The sequence below is a fragment of the Macrosteles quadrilineatus genome, unplaced genomic scaffold (assembly GCF_028750875.1).
Source record: "Macrosteles quadrilineatus isolate MER2022 unplaced genomic scaffold, UCM_ALF_1.0 Scaffold_5__1_contigs__length_97177068, whole genome shotgun sequence".
NCBI classification, from domain to species: domain Eukaryota; kingdom Metazoa; phylum Arthropoda; class Insecta; order Hemiptera; family Cicadellidae; genus Macrosteles; species Macrosteles quadrilineatus.
The window spans coordinates 7,694,279-7,714,459 of record NW_026542598.1 but is presented as its reverse complement, the minus strand read 5'-3'; the positions used below and the strand labels follow the sequence as shown (position 1 = coordinate 7,714,459).

General features: G+C 37.2%; 1 protein-coding gene across 1 annotated transcript in view; it reads right to left on the bottom strand.

The window, feature by feature from the left end:
- Window positions 1-19,543, bottom strand: part of LOC128995112 (uncharacterized) — a 40,063-nt gene extending 20,520 nt beyond the window's left edge. The window contains exons 1-11 of the mRNA XM_054420016.1: window positions 19,404-19,543; window positions 18,605-18,867; window positions 15,982-16,209; window positions 15,218-15,430; window positions 13,933-14,055; window positions 11,916-12,082; window positions 11,131-11,272; window positions 10,263-10,502; window positions 9,226-9,350; window positions 7,453-7,570; window positions 6,684-6,777 (exon numbers count right to left, since the gene is read on the bottom strand). Of these exons, the coding sequence (XP_054275991.1) occupies window positions 6,684-6,777; window positions 7,453-7,570; window positions 9,226-9,350; window positions 10,263-10,502; window positions 11,131-11,272; window positions 11,916-12,082; window positions 13,933-14,055; window positions 15,218-15,430; window positions 15,982-16,209; window positions 18,605-18,867; window positions 19,404-19,515 (1,825 nt within the window). The 5' untranslated portion in view covers window positions 19,516-19,543. The remainder of the gene's footprint in view (window positions 1-6,683; window positions 6,778-7,452; window positions 7,571-9,225; window positions 9,351-10,262; window positions 10,503-11,130; window positions 11,273-11,915; window positions 12,083-13,932; window positions 14,056-15,217; window positions 15,431-15,981; window positions 16,210-18,604; window positions 18,868-19,403) is intronic.
- Window positions 19,544-20,181: the final 638 nt, after the last annotated feature.

Below are 20,181 nucleotides of genomic sequence, written 5' to 3'. Positions count from 1 at the left end.
ACGGTCCCGGAAAAGACATCGTCGTCGTCCACAATCGCAGCAAAATCGTGAACATGTTCCACGGCCGTGTAGACCTGGTGTAGATATCATCGTAGTCTCCCGCGGTCACAGAAACGTCATCGTTGTAGTTCGCGATCGCGGCAAAGATGTGAACATTTTCCGCGGCCGTGTAGACATCATCATTGACTACCGCGGTAACGGATACGTTTCCATCGTCGTCCGCGATCACGGCAAAATCGTGAACATCTTCCGCGGCCGTGAAGACATCATCGTCGCACGGAAACGTCATTGCCATCTCCCGCGGTTACAGAAACGTCAAACGTCATCGTCATCGTCAGCGATCGCGGTAAAATTGTGAACATTCCCGCGGCCGTGTAGACATCATCGTTGCCTGGAAACGTCATCGTCGTATCCTGCGGTCACGGAAACGTCATCGTCACGTCGTCACCCACGGTCTGGGAAACGCCATCATCGTTGCCCGCGATAACGGCAAAATTATGAACATATCCCGCGGCCGTGTAGACATCATCGTCGCACGGAAACGTCACCGTCATCTCCCACGGTCACAGAAACGTCATCGTCGTCGTCCCGCGGCAAAATCATGAACATTTCCCACGGCCGTGTAGACATCATCGTCTTCTACCGCGGTCACGGAAACACCATTGTCGTCTCCCGTGGTCTCGGAAATGTCATCTTCGTCGTCCGCGATCGCGGCAAAATCATGAAAATTCCCGACTTTGAGATCAAAATTAAGACTATATCCTGACTTTTTAAGACCATTTTGAAATTCAATACTATGCAAGGTACCAAATTTTAAGGGGGGTAAAAACGTACTACAAATAAATGAACACCAGAACTTCCCCGATTTGTATCTACAATTGCTTACTCCTAGGCCTATGTGTTGGCCTAAGTTTGGGCTATGGGCCAAAGATTTTAAATCACAGGCCTATTTTAAATCACAGTGAAGTACATATACATACTCACACGACATAGTTATTAATAGTAACACTCAATTTCACCAAATAAAGTTGGACCAATCGATTTTACAAATATTATAATTATAAAATGATATATTATATAAATACACCGACGACAACAGGACGTAACCTCAAACTGGTGTTTGTTGACCGACGACAGACGACACCTGGACCGCCTCAACAGATGAATTTCCGATCAGCTGTTGGCTAGTTCTTAAACTCACCACCAGAGCGATTAAGCCTCGACCGAGGAAATCATGATTATGTCCAAGGAAGAGATTATTCGCTGTTTGACCGCCGACTAGCTCGCTAGAAGCATCTTCACGAATTACGAATACGACACTACGATTTTATTACGAAGGTTAGCTACCTTACTAGTTAGGCTTTTTTCCCCGTTTTACGGTATTTCTATTTAATGCATTGTTCATCTATCATACATTTTTGCTTTTCCGCAAGTCCCGATTCTAAATAACTAAATTTAATAAGATAGGCTTCACCGACTTTGGCTCACACCCGCCAGTTCCTGCAGGTCAGTGACTAGCGGTGGCTATCTATCATCTAGCTTCGTTTTATTTAATTAGTTTTGAAATTACGATTAATCCTTTCGCTTAAAGAAACCTTTCAACCTCCTTTCAACTAAGTTCTAAGCCCCGTCTTTGGCGGGTGAAAGAATCAAGTCTGGGAGTTGACCGATTTGAGCAATCAGCTACGAATATTAGTATTAAATTTATTTTAAACAATCTCATGTTACATTCTCCGTTTAATTATATTAATTAGGCCCCCGACGACTCTGTAGGAATTGGGTTTTCACATTATATTCTATTCTATATTACTTACCTACTAGAGCCTCCAGTTAATTAGTTTAAAGTTTAATACGAGTATTTATAGCACATTGGCTAAGATTGAATACTCGTTGGTCCTACAGAGTTATTCTCAAAGTTAGGCAAAATTTACCAAAACATTTTAATGAAGGTGAGGATGAAATAGCTCCTACTTTAAATTAAATTAAATCTGCAGGATTTCCTGAGCGCTTCTAGAGCTCTGAGCCTTCAAATAAATTTTAATAAATTGATCAGTCAAAGCCGTGACAACTTCGTATCGACCCCTGGATTTTTCTCGGCTCCTTCTGAGCACTCCGGGGAGGAAATTTGAGTGTGGCTGGTTCTAGGGGTAGGCCTAGCCTGACCTTGTGAATACCAGTTTATTCCCCCCTTAGCATTTTGAGTCACAACTAATTCCCGACTTTCCAGTTTTCCCGACTACTAGACATCCTGTGAGACTGATGGATCAGTAGTTTGACAGATTGGAATGGTCTTTTTGTGGCTTAGGAAAGAGGATGTTGTGTGTGTTTTCCACGCTTTGGGGGAGTAGATTAACAGGAGGACGGAAGTGAAGAGGGGTGTAAGTAGGGGAATGAGGATCGGGGAGAGCCTTCTTGAGAAGGGTGGAGATGCCATCAGGGCCTGGGGAGGTGCGTTTGAGGAAGCGGCATTTCCAATCAACCTCTTGGTAGGTGATACCTAGGGTGCGGAAAGTTCGTGGAGGAGAAGGTTGGCAAGAATAACGTTTGGGGGGTTGAATATGACTGGTTGTTGTGTGACCAGAGTTTTGACTTCTTGTTCTAGAGCTTTTGATTGGATAAAATCATATTTCACCAATAGAAAACAGTTTGTCCAAATCGTAAACCTTTCTAACAACTTCAAACATTATTACAACTCTCAACTTTTAGAAATTAAAAATGGCATACCACAGGGATCAATACTCTCAACTTTGTTTTTCAATTGTTATTTGGCAGACATACCAACACCGACTGGCACAAGTAAATTAGTTCTATATGCTGATGATGCCACTTTAAAAATATCAGATAAAACTTTTAGTGAGACAGAACTATCAGTTAAGAATAATATGACCACTTTGTCTAGTTACTTCACTCAGAATAATTTAGCAATAAATAAAGAAAAAACAATTTTTATCAATTTAAAAACCCCACAGGCTGCAAAATCCATCTGATAGTCTAAATATCGGAACAAATCAAGTAATTAGTAAAACAAACAAAATTAAATTTTTAGGTCTAACAATAGATCAAAATCTAAACTGGAACTCCCATGTACAAGAATTAATTGCTAAAATATCTTCAGTTGTCTTTGCCCTTAGCAGATTGCAGTATTTCTGTGAAACTGAAACCTTAAAACTAGTTTATTTTTCATATATACATTCAATAATTCTTATGGCATCTCCTTGTATGGTTGTACAAGCTTAAATAATATCTATACAATTCTTAAATATAAAAAAAGCGGTGAGGCGTATATTGAAACTTCCACGAAAAACACATGTAAAAGAATATTTTATTTCACTTAAAATAATGACAGTCTATGGGATGTATATATATCAAACTATCATCCACTTCAAGGAAAGGGAACATACTCTAAAACCATTAGGAAGTACTCACTCATGAATATAATACTAGAAATAGGAACAATATTGACATACCCATACATAATTTGGAACTATTTAAAAAGAAACCTACTTATGCTGGAGCATTATTTTTTTCCAAATTACCATTAACCTTAAGACAAGAGCCGAATCCAAGAATATTAAATACCTCCGCCGCAGCAAACATGCTGACTAAGCGAATTTCCATTTGCCTGAATTGATTTCAATTAAATCTATTCAAATAGGTAACATTATAATTAACGAGCACCTAGGTTTGCTGCCTACAGGGTAATAAAGTGTGTTTTTTAGTAAAATATTAATAGCTTAGTAAAAAATAAATAGATTGGCCAAGTTTGATCCAAATATATGCATAAACAAGCAAACTACAACAGTTTACTTATTCTCCATAAGAATAACATGGGGATTTTTAATTTACAATTTTCTCCGTAGCCAATAACCATACAAAAACACTTCAATATACTGAATTATTTATTTTTTTAAGCTCTTCAAAATGGTTTAGATGAAATTTGGGAAATTTTATGTTTTGAGGGTCAAAAATAAGAAAAACCCATTTTTACCCCATAAATCTCCCCACCAAACCCCGTTCTCATGGTCCAATCATGCTGGTTCGCAAACTCGTTCGAATAAACGTAGGTTTACATGTTCGTACCAAATTTCATCAAAATCGGATCATTTTTGCTCGAGTTATCGTGCTGACGGACACACACACATATATATATATATATATATATATATATATATATATATATATATATATATATATATATATAAACAGGGTGTCTAGTTTATTTCCATTATAAAATTCAAGACTAATTCCAGACTTTTCAAGACTAATTCCAAATTTTTCAAGACTAGTTTTTCAACAATTAGTGGGTGTTGATACCAACAAAATTTATCGATTCTCAATTCTTGATACCGATACCAATTTTTATAGCTTAACCAAATTTTCTAAATAATACTATACCAACCCCTGTCTTTGTCATAAAGTAGTATTATGATAATGTGGTGTTTTCAAGTAAAGAAATTATGCAGCAATAAAAAATTCTAACTAGCAAATTTGGTTTTTTTTATCATGAAATCTTCCGCGTACCGTACGTTTAGACATCATCATTGACTGCAGCGGTTACAGAAACGTGATCGTCGTCGTCCGCGATCTCGACAAAATCAAGAACATTTCCCGCGGCCGAGCAGATATCATCATCGTCTCCCGCGGTCACGGAAACATCATCGTCATCTCCCGCGGTCACGGAAACATCATCGTCATCTCCCGTGGTCACGGAAACGTCATCGTCATCTCCCACGGTCACGGAAACGTCATCTCCCGCAGTCACGGAAACGTCATCGTCATCTCCCGCGTTCACGGAAACGTAATAGTCGTTGTCCGCGATCGCGACAAAATCATGAACAATTCCCGCGGCCAAGCAGATATCATCGTCGTCTCCCGCGGTCACGGAAACGTCATCGTCGTCGTCCGAGATCGCGGCCAAATCATGAACATTTCCTGCGGCTGTTTAGACATCACCGTCATCTCTCGTGGTCACGGAAACGTTATCGTCGTCGTCCGCGATCACGGCAAAATCATGAACATTTCCCGCGCCTGTGTAGACATCATCGTCGTCTCCCGCGGTCACAGAAACGTCATCGTCATCTCCCGCGGTCACAGAAATGTCATCGTCATCTCTTGCGGTCACGGAAACGTCATCACTGTCGTCCGCGATAGCGACAAAATAATGAAAATTCCTTGCGGCCGTGTAGACATCATCATTGACTCCCACGGCCACGGAAACGTCATCGTCGTCTCCCGCAGTCACGGAAACGTCATCGTCATCTCCTGCGGCCACGGAAACGTCATCGTTGACTCTCGTGGTCACGGAAACGTTGTCGTCGTCTCCCGCGGTCACGGAAACGTAATCGTCCGCGATCGCGATAAAATCATGAACAATTCCCGCGGCCGTTTAGACATCATCATCGGCTTTGCGGTTACGTAAACGCAAGACGACGATCGCGGCAAAATCATGAAAATTCACGACTTTGAAATCAAATTTAAGACTAAATCCCGACTTTTCAAGACGATTTTGAAATTCAATACTAATTCCCGACTTTCCCGACTACTAGACACCCTGATATATGAATTTGAACGGATGGTGTTTTTGGCTTAGCTAGGGACATCAAAATGAAAAAGTAAATCGGTCCCGGGACTAAGTCTTACCATGAGACCTACGGTAATAGCTTATTCCCTATAGGGAAATTCGCTAAAAGGAAACTTAAAGATTTTATAACGACTAAAGCATTGTATAATATACAAGAATTTCTTGACCCAGAGTTTAATTCAAAACCTTCTGGGACTTGAAGGGCTTTTGGATGTTTGGAATTTTTTACTGCTTTCTTATTTTATTTATGATTGTTATTTGTTTTGTTGAGAATCTCTATTGTAATAGTATAAATAGCCTTCTTTTTATGGTAAAAAAAATGGTAGAAATAAATTAGAAAACAGTTTTAAGTTATAATAAAGAATCACTTTTCGACACTGTTCAATGTACTGTAAATATGTACTAAAAGAATAAAGATTGTTTGTAATGAAATAGAAGGTGTGAAGGGAGGAAAGGCTATCTTGGAAAACCTCAGCCATTCCGAGACGTTGTTCACGTTGAGGGGAGTAGTGAGGGTATAGAGGATGCTATGCACAATGCAGTTTTTGAAGAACGGATTCTACTTCATCGCACACCTCCCCAGCCTTGGTATCCTCAAAGGCACTAAGAGCCAACTTAACACGTTCCACTAATGCTTTGTAGGAGTCGTGAAGGTAGGGTAAGGCAAGATCAAGGAGTAGCAGTCACTTGCCCAAGGCATTTGGCTTTGATGGTGGCTAAGATTTTACCCCTGTTCCCATAATCCGATCATGCTGGTTTGCAAACTCGTTCAAATAACCGTAGGTTTACATGTTTGTAAGAAATTTCATCCAAATCGGATCATTTTTGCTCAAGTAATCACACTAACGAACACACACACTCCGTATATAATTATATGAAGTATATGAATTTGAACAGAGGGTATTTTTGGCCTCTGGGGACCTCAATACGAAAAAGTAAGTCGGTCTAGGATCTAGGTCTAATCACGAAACCTAACGGTAATAGCTTATTCCCTATGGGAAATTCGCTAAAATGGACGAGCAATGTTCGATGTCATGTCATATCACAAAACTTTTGGTCACGGTAGGTGTTTGTAACAAGAAAAACATGTTTGAACACTTACCTAAATCAGACTTATGTGGCCCCGGAGCTGGTCTTTTCTCCGACAGTTTAGGTGAACAGTTCTTGCGAACCGGACGACTAAGCGGAGAGGGCACCTGAAACCATTTTGACTAAATAATAATTGACATTTACAGTAGCGGAGGATTTAAGAGTCCTTGGAGCCTGATGTTCTAACTCGTTTTACAATTAAAAAACTACAAAGAAAATTTCTTATCTCACAATATCCTAATCCTAATAATATTATAAATGAGAAAGTTTGGATGTATGGATGTATGTTTGTGACAAGTAAACGCGAAAAATACTGATATTTAAATTACAATCACTCTGGTACTTGAAAAAATATTTTGAGATGGTAAATAACTCTTCAGCGGCTGTTTGATATAACCGAAATTAAAATTGGTCTTATGGCTGGCAAATCCAAGATGGCCGCTAGATTCCATGAACTCCCTTGGAGAACAATTAAAAACTACAAAGAACATTTCTAATTTCACAGTATACTAGATATTTATATTATGATAACTTTGGTGGAATTGAAAAAATATTTTTGGGCAATAAATAACTTTTCAGCAGCTGTTTGAAATTATCCAAGAATGGCCGCTATCCTCCAAGGACTCTTAAGTATAATGCTAATATTGTAGGATAGAATATCAACTGTAGCAATTAGAATTGTAAGAAATAAGTTTAAAACTTATCAGAATAATGGATCATTGGTGTGTCAAAGTACGACAATGTACAAAAATAGAGTAATAAGATGAAGTAGAGTAGGCTACCTGTTTGTCCGAACGTTGTCCGGAGGGGAGCCTCGCCACACTGGCCTCGGGACTGTCCTCAGGTGGTGGAGGTTGAGTCAACCAGTTGTATTGTCTCTTGTCTAGCGGCAGACCCCATCTGAAACATGTCGTAGAAAATTCAAAATTCAATGTTTGGAACTTCTCTTTCATGGAATCGCACATTTTTTTAAACCATAATTCACAAAACTGACCAGACACAAGAGACAAGACGATTAAAAAATTAATATTGAAGTTGAATCAAACTTATTGAGCACGACAAACCATGTTTTCAGTTTTATGAGTTACAATGCACACTTGAGGTGTCTCAATTTTTTAACCAAGCCGAGCCAAAAAGCTTGAGCGATCAAGCACCAATTTAGAAAATTGAGCCGAGCCAAGCATTATCCTAGTATCAGAAAGCGTCATAAATTATTGGGCGATTAATAATTTATGATGCCCTTGCGATCTTAAGAGACTGTCATTATGCCTCAACCTTTTGCCGAAGATGTTCAAGATGTTGCTGCAATCGCAGGAGATGGTTATTTATTTTACTTGATGAATTAAAGTTGTATTATGTTGATGATTTACCTGCATACCTGTTTATGCACATCATCTAGTATTTTTAGTCTATGACCTACCAATCTCCAAAAAAATAGTTCACAACTCTTATTAGTAGAGATGGAAAGGTCTCGAAATTTCGAGAAATTTTAAATCTCATTCTACAAAACGAGATTTTATTTTGATCAAGATTTTTTGAGACAAGATTGTAAACAAAAATAATAAAAAAACGCCTGCAGAAAGTTAATGCAATACCTGCAATACAGGAGCGTGTTGCTGTTGTGTTTCCTTTACGGAGGCGTTCTTATTTAATTAATTGTTTACATAAATATTGCTTTAATTGTTTTACAATTTTTTGTTTTGACATCGCAAATGACGAGAAGTTTTGTTAAGTGTAAGCAGTGTGAGTCATGTTTTACTGCTGTAAACTTAGTCAAAAGAAGTAACTCCAAAATAATTCTAAAATAACACAAGAAAAATTGTTACTTGATGTTTTAGACTGATAAATTTGGCATTTTTCAAAGATCTACTATTGTAATTTAATACTTAACATGTAAGACTGATGTTTCAGACTGATAAATTTGGCATTTTTCAAAGTTGAACTATATTCTAACTGGTATCACCATGTTTCTTATGCGTAAGAGTTATTTTTAATAAGGTATGCAAAGTTAATTTTTTTATACGGATGTTTTATTGATGTTTCTTAATAAAATATTTTAAACATTCCTGCCTATTATTATTATTTTTGAATTTAACTAGTCATCTGTCATAAATCAGTAGATATTTAAAAATGTTACAAAATCAGGTTAAAATGTCAAACGTGCATTTCCTGTTATGTATGAGAAAGGAAATCCAGTCTAAAAATTTTCTGAGAAAAAATAATTCCATCTAGTCTTGATCTAAAAATCCAATCTCCTCCATCCCTACTTATTAAGGAGCTTAACAAAGTGACTCTACACTAATTTTAAATAACAAAAAAGTGAAAACCATAAAATAATAGTATCCCGAGATCCTTAAGCCTTAAGCCTTGGAATTGAGACTACAATTCTTAGGCCAAACCCATTGACTACATTATCTTTATAATAGAGTATTTACTATTTAGTTACTTTATTTGTTTTTTTTTTAGCTTTAAAACAGACTATGAACTATGGCTACCACTCAGTTGATTAATACCATAACGTATATTATCAGAGAATGTACAGGTTGGAGACTGACCTCTCATACTCATTGTTCTGAGAGCGGAGAGTCTCGTAGCAGTCTAGACAGACCACAGCGTAATCACCGTTTTCCAGCAGTAGCGACCCATCAGGCTGGCGGTGGTACCTGACAAACGGGAAGTCCTGCAAAACATGTACAGTGTTGATCATTGTTAGGTTCTACCTATCTAATCTAAAACGTTCTTAGTTTGGTTGCATAGTTTTTGTGGTATTTTTTATCAATGGAAAAGGTGACAGAATAATGACTTAGAAATAATAATCTTACCTTTTCATAGACAAGAGAACTGTTGTTACATAAGGAGTATTCCATTGGGTACACAATATTAATTTGTCCAAAGAATAAAAAGTTAAAGTACCACAAAAACCACAATATTCATGCTGGGTTCAAAGAATCTTAGGTCCAAAATGCAATCCAATTTATTGATATAGTTCAGCGAAATAAACATAGCCTTTCTATATTCTTAACTTATGGTGCACATAAGGAAATTGGACACTGTACTTAAAGGACATTAATTTGCAATGTCTCTAATTACACCGTTTCTTGAAAGTCGTTGGGTCCAAATCAACAAGACACATAGATTTACGAAGTGAATTTACATTTCAAAATAACCGTATTGGGAAAAACTCTACGAGTATTGTAGGAAATGGTGGAGGTTTGGGATTGAAGAAAGGAGAAACAAAACCTAAATATTAAGGCAATCAAACATGTTTTACAATAATTAAATTAATTTATTTTATAATAAATTAATAATAACATAATGGTTAACCAGATAAGCAGGATTGATTAATTTATGGAATTGATTCCATTATAGGATTTCCCAAACATAGCAGAAACGGAAACTGCCATTCTTTGATCCTCGATGTATTTAATTAAAATACAAGTGTAATTGCAACTTCAGTATGTTACTTTGACCCACCTAAATCCAATTTATCTCAGACTAGATAAACTATCCTGCTAATTACACAACTACCAACCCCTTTCAACTATCTCCTAAATGATTTCTCAGACCAGATAGACATTTAGACAGTCCTTACCTTGACTGGCAGTGCCCGCACACGCAGCCTGTACGTAGTGATGCCGCAGACGTAGCAGATATAGTCTCGCCAGTTGTACACGCGAGTGTCTGGCTGTTGGTGTGCCAGCGCACGCCACTGCGCCACCATGCTGTGATAACAGAACGTACACACCAGCGCACTACCGTCCTCACGCAGCTGCTCTGCGTTGGCTGGCGAACTGTGTGTCAACAGTGAGGGGAAGTACGGTGCGTTGCGACCCTGCAACAGCAAATCAAAAACATAAAAAAAGTGTCTTAAATAATGTCAAAGTTTAACATAACTAGTAAATTGTCTTGCTGTGGAGGGTAAAATTTAAGGATTATGTTAATAAATTAGAAGTCTGAACCATAATTTCATAGGAATTCAAATCACAAACGATTCAAGTAATTTAATTTTGTTAGTAAAGAAAATCTAAGTATATGTTTATCCACCTGTTAATGGTGACATTTAGGGGGGGGGGAATGAATACAAAACGTATACTTATTTATATCTACAGAACTGAAAAATGTAAAGTGTACAGAGTCATACTGTTGATCAAATATAAACCTAACCCTTTGAACTCCATCTTCTATCAAGTGATTTCATTATGCCTAACTGAGCAATCGAGCAATCAAAAGCCTTGAGCTAACTGTTTCTACATTTGACTCCCTGGTTGCAACACATTGCTTTTTACTTAATTACTTACTACGGAGTAATACACAATTTGTTTTAAACGCTTGTCTGTAGCATTTTTAATTTCAATAGTCTATCCTTTTTCTCTGCTTGAAACACTTCCAATATTTTTTGTTTAGTTAATATTCGCACAGAAAGTTGATAATGGAAGTTTGGATATGTTGGTCTTGTGTACCTGAGGTTTACTGTACAACACCCGCGCCAGAGTCAAGTCGCTGTGCAGACCACACAAGAAGCAGTAGATTGAGGAACTGTTGCCACCGGACACTGAAGACGCTGGAGATATGCCGTTCTGTGTGTTGTGAGGAACATCGTACCTAATAACATCATCAAATAAAATGTTGTATTTTCTTCCTTTAGTACAAAATAAGAATTATTATATTTCTGCTGTACAGTGTCAAGCATCAAAATACATGTATACATGTATGTGTATTTCTCGTTCAGTTTTACAATAAGAATTGTCCTTTTCCATTTACAAGCCTATTACTGCCAAACCTATCAAGTTTTTTTTTTACTTTGTTTCTTGGTGTTCAAATCCATATAAAAAGGAAGTTTCACAGTACATATATGGAAACACAAACCTTGATTAAAACAGAGGTGTTGGGATTGAGTGCAAAGAATAAATAACAGCTCCAAAAGGTAAAAAAGCTCCAAAAGATTAATCAGTCTGATTTTTGTGTACCTAGTTCAGGTTGTGTAAAATAAAAATTATAGTGCAAAAAAAAACCTTTCAATATCTTTGGATCACAATGACACTTTAGATTAAACGTCTACATAAGACATGACTATAAGACATCCTACATAACTGATTAAAATACATAGCCTACAATTAATAAAATTATAATTTTCCTCCTAATAAACGGGTTTTTCTAAGATAAACATCTGAGAAAATTCTTGAATTCAATCTCAAATTTTTATTATGTGACATAAATGTTTTTGACTGAATGATTTAAAGCTCACCTGCGTCGCTCCAGCGGTATCCGATCATTCTCCATCGCCTCCCACTGTCGCGCCAGATGCTTGCTGCATGGCAGACACGTCAGAACACGTCCCCACGAGTCTATCCTGCCTTCCTGCGAGCCCAGCGTCCGTAGACAGGGGAAGTGCATCGCATGAGAGTTCATACCCTGTTGCATACAACACACTTTACTAAAGGGGAGAGTGACATCTATACAGATCACGAATGAAAGTCCAAAATTTACATCTATCTCACAGGACATGGGTATCATAGTTACATGTAAAAAAACCTTCAAATTTCAGATTACAGTAGAACCTCTTTAATCCGAACTAATTGGGACCAGGGGTAGTTCGGACTATTGAATAGTTCGGATTACAGATCATATTGTTGTTTTTACATAACAATAGCTAACACATGGCTAAAATTGATCAACATTATTTTGGGGAAAGTGAAAAAATGTTTTATAAAGTAAAATACAGTGTTTATTTAGTACAGTAGTAAACATGGTGAATAAAACGTACTGTAAATTAAATACAGTATACAATAAAGAACTGCTGTACTGTGTATAGAGTACATCAATGAGGGGTTTGGATAAGTGGACGTTCGGATTACGGGGGTTCGGATTAAAGAGGTTCTACTGTATATGAATATTTTCATTTAGTACAGTTGTGTCATTGCAAAACAAAAAGGAAGGGGAGGATGAATTAGTTTATTATAGTTGTCTTGCCATTACCTACCAACATATAAAGCTTAATTTATAAATCAACCATTTAAAAATAGTGAACAAGAAACTAGAATTTTGATGAGAAGTTGAGGAAAAACTGGAAAAATGCTTGGTATAAAATACAAAAGCTGCAACAAGGAACAATGGATATTTAACCATCTAATACACGCGCGGCTAATAGTCCCCAGTACACACGCTCGGACTGACAGTCCGCATCTTACTTCTGCGTGAATTTTAACTTAAAAATTAATCAGTAGTTAGGTATTGATTAACTTGAAAAACACTAAAAAGTGACATAATTGGGTAGGCCTGTCCTTTTTCCTGTCACAGGTAACATCGCCCTCGTGCTTCTTCGTTGCCTGGGGCAGGTGCTGGTGCTACTCTGAGGCAACCCCTGAGTGTGAGTCCGTGCCTAACTGTACACCCTCATAGCTCAGGGCCAACTGACGGTCAAAACACCGTCAATGTTCTTGGTAAGGTAATGGGGGAAGGTAGTTGGCATGTCATATCATTTGCTCGCGGTTTCATTTATTACGGCGCGCTTTTTCAAATGTGCGGCCTCTGAGTCCACAGCGCGTGTACTGGAGGGTTGAAAATTGTTTTCACTGAAACAGTTTTTTAGTGATAGAAACATTATACACTGTTAATACACACTAATAGGGTGAAATAATCGGCAAAAGTTACAAGCTTAATATCGATTGATTAGGTTTTGACCTGAGTACACGGAAGGTTCAAGGTGATTGATATAATGTTGAGGGTTACAAGTTGCCCTCTGTTTGGAATTAATTGTTTTAGTTGAGGCCATAATGTTACCATTTTTTATTTACAACTTCACTGATTGTTTATGTGTTAAAATGTTTCTTGTGACAATGTATTTTATGATACTTCAAAATCTCCAGAAATTGAAAAATTGAGCTATTACGTTCTAAAACTATTCAGAAAAGACAGTGGATTGATAAGGATAAAGAGGTATGTAACATAAAATTATAGTTATTGAATTATCAATGAGTGGCGGAGAGGATTTATTGTTCTATGATTTCACTGATAACCTTTGTCTCAGTAGACAGCAATTCAAATTCTCAACAGCTTCATTACACACATATACCAACATTAACCAGTAGGCCTAAGATTAATTCTATATTAGGACTACTAACAATTTGCATGATAATGTAAACTATAGTAACCACCGGTTTTTATCATTTGTTTATGTATTCGTAAATTTTTGAATATAGTCTACATAACATAATGAAAACTGTATTTTTTTTTACAATGGATACTTTTTGCACTTAACCTACCTCTGCCTCCGTAGACAGCCACTCCATGTTGCTCTGAGGTGTCTGGTTGCCGCAAACGTAACACCTGTAATGCTGCAGTCCGTTACTGCCGTCCACACTGGGGGGCTTGGGTGAAGGTGTGGCCTAACAATGGAAAATCATTATAAAAATAAAAACTATAATCATTATTAAAATACTACCATTGTTGTGTAATTCTAATTAGTAAAGTATGAGCAACAAATAGCATAAAAAAGATGGGGTAGGAAGGTCTTATCATTTTATCAAGAGGCTTACTATTACTACCTATTCATTTTACGTTGTGGAACTTGTTCTATTCTTACTATAATATACTATAGTCTTATTCTTATTCTTGTTAAAACACCGTAAAATGTGGAAGAGGGAACGAGGAGACCTAAGATATTACTCAGGCCTCTCAGAAACTCTCCTATTTAATGTTGGAAGGAACAGAAAATGATTATCAACTAGTGATATCATCAAACTGGGTGTTTTTCTTCCAATTGGTGATTTTTATTCGACAATGCCAAGTGTTTGTTAAATATGTGTTTTGTCAAAATTTCACAAAAATTAGAAAAATGTTTAGGGAATTAACTAAAGACATGCTAAATAATACTTAAATCATTTATTTGTTTTTTTTTTTCAGAAAGTTAAAATTTAATTGAAAACAAAAATTACATAAAAATGTGGAAGAGGGAACGAGGAGACATGAGATATTACTCAGGCCTCTCAGAAACTCTTCTGTATAATGTTGGAAGAAACAAAAATGATTATCAACTAATGATATCATCAAATTAAGTATTTTATTGTTTCTTCCTTAAAAAAACTATTATAAATAGGTGAACTTTAAATGTCTGGCAAGGAAAACTTCAAAAAAGAGTTAGGTTTAATAAGATTAAAAAATGAACGTTACAAAAATAAGCCACCTATCATCATTAATGTAAGTATTGAGTTCCACTATTTAACAGTTATCTGGGGTAATAAAAGAAATCGCCCTACTAAGAAGTCAGCCAATATTTATTTTTATATACTGTATTTAACATATTCAACTATTCCAGACCAACATGTAACTTCTGTCAATTTAATTTTGTTGGGCAACTAAGTGGTTATAGTGCTCACTTAAAAATCTAACGATTGCTTGTAAATTCTGGAAGTTAAATCAACTACGATACTATCTAACAAAAGATCCATATTAAAAGAAAACAATGCCAGGGTTTTGACTATTCTTTTGGTAACAGATTTTCAATTGCATTTAAACTCAAATAAAAATAAATAAGCTCTTATAGCCTACCTTTGGTGACGGGGAAGGCCTGGACAGTTCGTAGGGACGAAAGCGTATATCTGGACTCTTGGCAGCTGGCAGAGTGGGTGTAGTGGCTACACTGGGGTAGGTCAGTGGCAATGTGGACTGTGTGGTGGCAGGCATGGGCTCTAACTCACTCTTCACCCCAGATCCAAACAAACTCTGTTTCTGAGGGATGGATTTGTAGCAAATAGAACAAACCTGCGACAACAAAAGTGTATAAAAATGTAAATTTAGATAACTCTAAGTAGTTAAAGAAGTTCTTTTGGATATAAAGTTGATTTAAATTCTCATTCTGCTCCTAATACACATATTCTACACTCTGTTGCTCATATTAAGTTTTAAATCATGCAAAGTACCGTCTAGCCATCTCAAAGAAATTATTGTATGTGTGGGGGATTCAGTTCATAGTTTTCTAAAGCATTGTAAACACAATTTGTGTAACCAAATCACGGAATAATGCAAACCAGTGGCAATATTGACACAGCCTAGGCCTATTTGCCTGATTAGTAAAGAGTATCACCAAATTGAACAACGATCACTTAAAATTTGCCTTAGATGTCTTCTTCAAAAGTTCAAGAGGACATTATGTCTGTTATTTACTGAAAAGCTTTTGTTTTTTACCAAAACCTTTTTTTTGTAACTAGTAGGCCTAATACAAGCATTAAAACATAAAACAATATTTTAATAATCTGTAGTCCTTTAAGTATTATCAACTGAAAAAATAAAACATTAAAATACGGGTTCCATACCTGAACCATCCCCTGAGGGGAAATAGGACTGGCTCCGGGTGGAGGTTTTAAGCTACAAATAAAGGGAAAGTAAGCTTCCTTCTCTGGGTTGGGACAACAGTACAACAGACGTATGGATGACGAGGGGTACTCCAGTGCGCAAGTGTAACAGACAAAATTGGTCGTTGCCTCTCGTTTGCGCAACTTGTAGTTACGCTCTGAATGAGCCACTCCTTGCGTTGAATAAGCCTGTGGAAAGAGAAACGAGAAAAAAATATTAACTCATCTAAAGGATACGGTAAAAAGTCTTTCTTAAATAATTTTACCATAAATAAATTACATGTTCATATTGGATTTGCATAATTGTCTTTCCAAACAATCACTAAAAAACTAAGATGAATTATAATGTGTAAGTTGATTTATCCAGTACTAAAATATTTTCCTTATGTTTGTCAATATAATAACATGTTTTTGATGGTCTGTTTTAATTTGATTAATACTTACTAATCCTACTTTAACAGTAATTTATGTTGCAACGTAACTAAACCTAATACAAATTATCATATAAGGATTGTTTAATAACCGATATGGCTATTGCAAACATACAAAGTGTGTACAAACATCCAGGAGAGATTTTACACATTAGTTCTTTGGGCCTAAACACTAAAAAAAATCATATAAACCTGGGTCTAAAATACCTGGTTTTCTGTTTGTCTGTCTGTATGTATGTGTAACGAGTTATTTTCCCTAGGGGGGTATATTTTTGCTATTTGGCCGCGCACCGATTGTTGAGGTGAGCGAGCGGCGGCAGCGAGGCTAGCGAACGCCCTTTGACCCGGCTTATCAGTGCCGATAAGCCTGGGATATCCTAGATCTTCAGGACAGTATAGGACATTCTAGTGGTGGATCTCGGACAGTCAAGTAGTGAGTGTTGGTGTCCTGTGCCTGTGGAGACGGCTGGCGTACGTTGGTGGTACATCGGAGTGTGGTGATACCGGTGAACAGTGTTGGTGTTAAGTTGGGTACTGACCCACTTGTGGTGAGTGGACGACTTGATATTATTAGTTTGAGAATATTAATATCTGGTTTTATTGCGAGAGTTAGAGTTGTAACCGTGCTGGTCAAAGCCTGACGGTAGTTAGGATTTATATTAGTCAGGAATAATATTAAAGTGTATTCCTGACGGTTCTGGGCAGGTGCTAGAGCGCAAATAATATAATTAAATTGACTGTAGTAGATATTATTTCGCGTTGTACCTAGAGTTAGTTATATTACTAATAACTCTGAGGCCCGACAAACCTAGGCTGCACGATTTAGCGTGCGTAGTTGGAAGCACGAGGCCAGTAGGCTAGTAGCTAGTTTTATTAGCCTATTAACAGAAGCCCGGCTAAGCAATGACGTTGATATAGTAGCAGTAGTGGTAGTAGCAGTAGGGTTGGTATTGATTAATCATTTAATTATTTTAATTTAACCTGAACAGCTTGCTTAGTAATCCAACACGTTAGCTTGGTAGCTTGGATAGCGGAGTACCGGCTATCAGATAATATATTTATCTAGTGTTTGGAACGTAGTTAATATTTATTTATCTGCTACTAAGTAGCTCAATATTTTAATAGTGCAATTGCCATTTAGTTTTGCTTGTTTGGCTTGGTATTTATTGAGACCAGCTACTAGTGGTGTAGTCACTCGATCTATAGTGTACTTGTATATTATTATGTGGTACGATTATTGAGTGAACTGTTTGATTGTTAGCTTGGGCATTAGAGTTGTGTATTGGATTATAGTGGCCTAGTAGACCCCGCCTGGTGATAACACGCGTTGTGGTTTTTATTGGCAAGTCGTCGTATAACTCATCGTGTTTTAGGCACTCTGGGCTTAACTATTGGATAGTTAGGACGAAGCCCGAGTTGCATAGTCAGCAACGACCCCCTAGGAGTGTGGAGAATCGGCGTAGGCCTGGTAGTGATTATTGCACGTTTGTTGTGGTGACTTGTTTTTGACTTGTTCACAGTGCCCGTGTATGAGCCAGTCCTATACCGGTTAGACCCGGCTATTGGCCTAGTGGTTTCCCTGACCTTATCGCAGACCCTGGAATTTTACCCAGCCATTGTAGGCTGAGCTATCCCCGGCAAACGGTTGCGACGACTGCACTTATTCGTAATATTTTTCCAGTGCAGAAAATCGCGTCGCATATGTGATTCTTACAAATCCGTAACTTTTCAACCCTTCTTTCTGTCGCTACTTGTATATTAAGTTTGAAGTCAACCGCTTTAAGGTTTCGTAAGTTATCAATCAATTTATAAAAATCACATACATACAGACAGACAGAAAACCAGGAATTTTAGACCCGTGTTTATAAGATATTTTTATTGTTATGACCTAAGGAACAAATACCTGAAATCTTTCGAGGGAGTTTACACTCACGTTGACACTTTAATTGAAACCCACTTACTCTACTAAATATATTATAGTAGCTTATGTAGGAGAGGGAACGAGGTAACTAACAATGTCACACCAGTTACTCAGAATCTCTCCTGTTTATTGTTGGAAGAAATTAAGTTTTTGTCTGATAACCACCAAGGTAAGCAGATAAAATTACCCTTCCATTGAACCATAAACAAACCATTAAAACAAAAGAAATTACCTGCCACTGATGCAGAAGATGTGTGAAACACAGCGTACAAGCCTGTACTTTCCCTCCACTGTCCATGGGTCTGCTGCGAGCGGGTCGCGGGTGAAGGATCAGGCTTGGGAAAAACGGTGTTGGGCTATTGGCTGCACTGGGCTTGGACGAGATCTGTGTTAGCGACCCTCTAGCAAACTCCTCCCCACACACATAGCACACTTCTGTCACAGCGTTCTTGTCTGGCATGGACAAGTCCAGTATGTCTGTTCCTGTACTGCTGCCTAGAAGAAGAAAACAACACAAATGTATCACAGTCTTGCCGTCTTGGTATATTGAAGAAGTGAACAATAACATAAGTCGATTTCATATCAGCAAGCTAATCTTGCTATTGACAAACTTCATAAGTACCATGAACAGAAGCGTGAGGAATATAAAATTTTTTTTTTAGTTACATAAATATTGAGCAAGATAAAAGTGAGTTGGCTACATTATGTAAATGTATAATAGATGTATAATTTAAATCTAGTTGATTTTTCACGATAAGTTACAAATTATTTTCATGATAATGATAATACTGTGAGATATATTCCTTAGTGTTCATTTACTGTTACCGAGTAGATTGATTTAAGTAATAAAGACACCCGCCGCAGCAAACCTGCAGACTAAATACTTATTGAGCAGAATGTTATATTTAGATGCAAGCCTTAGTATAAATCTGTTTCTGTTATAGATCTGTTTACAACAAAATTCAGTAAAGCAACTGTCAATTTACTTCAGTTTGTCGTAAGAGAGATATTTATATAAACGTCTGTCTCACCAGGATTGGAGTGCACCGAGTGTAGAGACACGGCAGGTGACTGGCGCAAGTCTAGCGCCGTGTGGTCTGGTGTCTCAGCAGGCGGAGGAGCCGACACCACTCTCGGTGACATTCTCTTATCCTCTGGCGGGGCACTACGCGATACCTCTGGGACTGGCGGTACTGACGATTCTCTGAAACACCATCACAATCAGAATATTCATGGTCTGTTAACTTTTCAACAAGTCTCCTAGTAGACAACATCAGCATTTTTTTTAAGTCACAGTTAAATTAGGGGCCCATAGAATCAGGCAACTTTAATACCTTGCTTGGCCTATGTGAAGGAACAAGAATTTAATGTAGGCCTATTAAGGAATTTGTTCCATTTATGTTTGTTGATTAAAGTTATAACCAATAACTTCACTACATGGCTGACTTCACCCAGGTTATCCAGCTGGGAACAAATATTTTGATATTTCAGCTGCCATCAAATTATTTTACAAACAATTTCTAATACAATGAATAGATCAACAGTTTGATGAATGACTTAGTGCCAAAAAGTTTAAAAGGAGTGTATAATGTTTTAATAATTAAATGTAGACCCTAAAAATGTATTTTATCCTCCCCATTATATGGAATGAAAAGATGAAACAACTTTTGTTTTGTTTAATCAAGTTGGTGTTCTTGCACTTGCGTCAAATGAGCAGATGAACATCTGTGAAGCAATCAAACATGGTTTGAGTGGCATTTCAAAACATCTGTTGTCAGCAAAAGCAATATATAGGCTAGCCTAAGTCTT